Consider the following 4,243-nt stretch of genomic DNA (forward strand, 5'->3'; position numbering starts at 1 on the left):
GGGGAGCCCAGAGGTCAGGATTAAAGGAAAATATTGGGTATGTTCACATAATTTGCACCACGCCTGGTGAGATGATTAGAAATGGAATGTGTGTATATACGCCGGGCGGATGCCGTTCATAGGGCACTAGCTCCCCTAGATGGTGCTGCAAGTATAGGAATTTCTCATACCCGTCAGCGCCATCTAGGGGAGCTAGTGCTGTGTGAAGACATCCGCTGAGCACATTTCCATATCCGCCGGGTGGAACTTTTTATACTGTGCTGTAACTCCCCAATGCTCCCCAGCCGTAATGTAGTTGTTCCTTTTCCTTCCATATAGGACACAGATGCTGAACAGCAGGAACTGACATCTCTACAGCAGCAGATCGAGCTCCTAGAAAAGGAGATCCAAGGGCTGGCAGACAGCGCCAAACTCCTCCAGCTCACTCTGACTCAGGTAAGATGCCAGACAGAACTTTGACAGAGCGAGGCCCATCCAGAAGTAAGCGACATTTCCAGCAGGCACTCGGACTTTACATTTCGGTAGTTTTGGTATTAAGGGAATGACCTCATGCTTCATCGAGCTTGCTAGCCCCAGTCAGACGGCCCTTATAGAACAAGGTTTCCCCTGGAGGGTACCCAGAATAGGAATCAAACCGCAAGAGGAGCATCAAACCAAATAGGGAACCGCATAGAACAGGGGTGGGCAACTCCAGCCCGACAGCTGTGCTTTAACTACACATCCCAACATGCTTCTGGGAGTCATGCATTGGACTGTCGGTTTTGCATTGCCTCATGGGACTTGTAGTTCTACAACAGCTGGAGGGCCGGGGTTGCCCACCGGTGACATAGAATCAAAAAAAGTCCCAGTGCCTCTTGATATTATTATTATAGAGGATTTATAGAGCGCCAACAGTTGTGCAGCGCATTACAATATAAGGAAGACATTACAATAGATGGTACAAGATGGTGAGGAGGGCCCCGCCCCTGAGGGGCTTACAATCTAAGTGGGAGGGGCCAGTGATACATGAGGAGGGAGCTGTGTGGAGATGAATGGTTTGAGAACGTGATGGTTCAGTGGTTAGGTTGAGGTGGGATCGGCTTCCCTGAAGAGATGAGTCTTAAGGGATCGCCTAAAGGCAGTCAGAGTGGGAGACAGACGGACAGGTTGGTGTAAAGAGTTCCAGAGGATGGGAGAGACTCTTGAAAAGTTATGGAGGCAATTTATGCAGCACTTTACCTACTGAACATTCACATCAGTCCCTGCCCCCCAAGGAGCTTACAATCCAAGGTCCCTATCTCACATGCATACATACTGTACAAGTGGCCAGAGAGGGAGCGCTTTGAGACTCTTGGCCGGGGTGGGGGGGGCACACTCTCATCTCATTAGGACATGAAGGAGACTGGAAAAGGTGAAAGGGGCTTTTTATTTACCTTTCAACTTAAAGTAAACGGTTCCCTGTTATGAAGGACCGGGTGCAGCTAACAGCCATTTCTTAAGAGTCAATGGGCCACTTCAGGTTGAAAGGTACCTAAGAAGCGCCTTTACCATCTAGTCTCCATGGGGGAAGGGGGCGGGGCAAGGTGTTGGGTTGGCCCTGAAACAGGTTAGCTGTGCAACGTGATCGTAATATGAGCGAATAAAGTTGTTGTGGACTCTTTCGCTATTTGGTTTGTTGCTCCTTTTGCGGGTTTACATGACAAAACTAGGTAAGGGGTTTCCTGTGTTAAAAAAACGTTGGGCCTGTAGCAGAATCGGAAACTTGCCTGCTATGAGAACAGTATTTTCTTTCAGTGGACACAAACCAGCATGTGCACAGTGTTTCTTCATCCATTTTAATTTTGTGCCCCCCCAACCCTACAAATGCAGTATACCTAGAAACCACAGGGCCCCATAGCAAAATCTTGTATGGGGCCCTGTGATTTCTAGATAAGGCTACCTGAGGGTGGCCCTGCAGAGCCCACCATAGACTCTCTATGGTGGGCTCTGCAGGGTCTCAGGTGGGCGGTCAAGCCCTCTTACCTGTCTGCCCCGATCCTCTGTCCGCCTCCTTCTCCTCCACGATCGCTTGCGGGCCCCGCCTCCTCCTTCGTCACTGGGCCCCACCACCTCGATCGCCGGGCCCGCCTCCCTAACGCTAAGACCTACCTCCTCGATCGCTGGGCGTCGTTGCCGACGACGGGCCCAGCCACCTCCCCCGAAGCTGCAGGTTGTCACCGACTCAGCAGCGGCTGTGGGGAGGAACACGCCCCACTGCACATGTGAATGGCTGCGTGTTTCTCCTCACAGCCGCCAGTGACAGCCAGCAGCCTGAAATGCCATAGCGACCGCGCACGGCATCAGGGGGATGTCCTGGCCGTGCCCCATAGCGGCCGCCTGGGTCGCTATGGTGATTGTTACGCCACTGCCTTTACTGTATATATGCACCTAGCCAACCTGCGGCGTACTGATTATTAAAGAGGCGCGGTCACTTGCCAAATTAAGGCTACGAGAGACTGTATGCTAATAGCCCACCCAGAATAACCGACCCGTTCACACCCCTTCTCGGCCTTCCCTTGCTGTCGGAGGCCTCACTCCGTTGCTGTGGTTTGAGTGGGGCGTCTGGGTATGGGAGAGCATGTGACCGTGCTCAGGCCAATCACCAGGCCCAAACACTTTCACATGTAGGGGCAATGATGTCATATACCTGGGTAAGCTCCAAAACTGGAACCCTGGGTAAGCTTCAGTTCCGGAGCTCCTGCAGCAGGGACGGTCCGAATGACAGTAGGTGGACGGGTTTACCGTGGTAGGGGAATTGCACGATCGCCGTCGCTTCACCCGCAAAGGGCAAAGGTGATGGTGTCTCTATTTGTCGGCGCATGCAAGTGAATGTTGTCTGATATTGTGTACAGATTTCATCATCTCTGGAGTTCTGTGATCTCATTATTGCAGGTGGAGGAAGAAACGAGTACAATGCGGCAGCAGTGTGAGGAAAAAGAAGACGTGGTCAGAGTGAAGAAGAGAGCGGTGGAATTATTGCCTGACGCAGACAACAATCTTGCCAAGTTACAGGTACTCTCGCCAAGTGCGGTGTTTGGTCAATAGGAAAGCGTCCGTCTAGAGCAGGGGTGTCAAACCTCCGGCCCTCCAGCTGTGGTGGAACTACAAATCCCATGAGGCATTGCAAGATTCTCACAGCCAGAGGCATGACTCCCGAAGAGAGATGCATCATGGGATTTGTAGTTTCACCGCAGCTGGAGGGCCGGAGGTTTGAGACCCCTGGTCTAGAGCAGGCCTTCTTACACTTTCTCCACTCATGACCACTTAGGGGGGGGCATGACCTTAAAAACTACACTACACTGCAAATTATACATTAAACTGAAATAAAACAATCTAGCTTGGAGCCCAGACCTCCTCGGCTGCCTGGGCCCCTCACACAAGTAACGGGCATACCCCCCCTGATGGCGGTCTTGATTCGGATCGCGACCCCCCTATTCACTTGCGGGACCCCATATGGGGTCGCGACCCACACTTTAAGAAGCACTGGTCTAGAGACTATCCACTCAAGTGAGAAAACAGAGGCACCTTCTAGATGTAGCTTTGTGTTTATGGACCCTTCTACATTATATAAACCTCCCCGAGGACTTCACTTTGGCTGTGATTTTTATAAATGTTGGTCCACCCCTGCACCTATGCCATGCGCCTTCCTGCTGTCGACTTCACAGCCCGTCATAGTGGCTCCTGCTTGCATGATCACTTGGCATTCAGTGTAACTATGTAAAAGCCTTCTTGGGAGCCATCTTATGGGATCACAGCGTTGTCACCGCCACAGAGTCCTGATTTATTTGTAGCTGGTTATGATACTTGTCAATACAGCTATAGATCACTGGTAAGATATGTTCATCCACCGCTGGTGTGACCAAAAGGAGGAGGGAACATATTGTAGTTTCATGGATAGTCTCTATTTGTTAATCCTCAGCTATGGGACCCTTCCCTCGGAGACGGGACCCTTCCCTCGGGGACGGGAGCCTGCCCTCACCTCGGGGACGGGAGCCTGCCCTCACCTCGGGGACGGGAGCCTGCCCTCACCTCGGGGACGGGAGCCTGCCCTCACCTACAGACTGTGTTCTGGTGTGGGAGGTGCATTGCGGTGCCATTCTTTCGTAGATCTCATTGAGCTGGTCATTTGAAAAGTAAATCTTCACCCCACAAAAAAAATGTGGGCACCCCTAGTCTAAAGAAACCTTTATTCCAGTGAAGTGATCACCCCATAGAAGCAGTAGCA

The 4,243-nt window shown here is 51.7% G+C and overlaps 1 protein-coding gene across 1 annotated transcript in view; it reads left to right on the top strand.

Annotated features, from left to right (window-relative positions):
• CCDC22 (coiled-coil domain containing 22) overlaps nucleotides 1-4,243 on the top strand; it is a 27,027-nt gene that overhangs the window by 16,151 nt on the left and 6,633 nt on the right. Inside the window, exons 9-10 of the mRNA XM_018558529.1 lie at nucleotides 319-435; nucleotides 2,911-3,030. Coding sequence (XP_018414031.1) covers nucleotides 319-435; nucleotides 2,911-3,030 — 237 coding nt within the window. The remainder of the gene's footprint in view (nucleotides 1-318; nucleotides 436-2,910; nucleotides 3,031-4,243) is intronic.

Source organism: Nanorana parkeri, unplaced genomic scaffold (assembly GCF_000935625.1).
Source record: "Nanorana parkeri isolate BGI_ZX_2015 unplaced genomic scaffold, ASM93562v1 scaffold15, whole genome shotgun sequence".
Taxonomy (NCBI): domain Eukaryota; kingdom Metazoa; phylum Chordata; class Amphibia; order Anura; family Dicroglossidae; genus Nanorana; species Nanorana parkeri.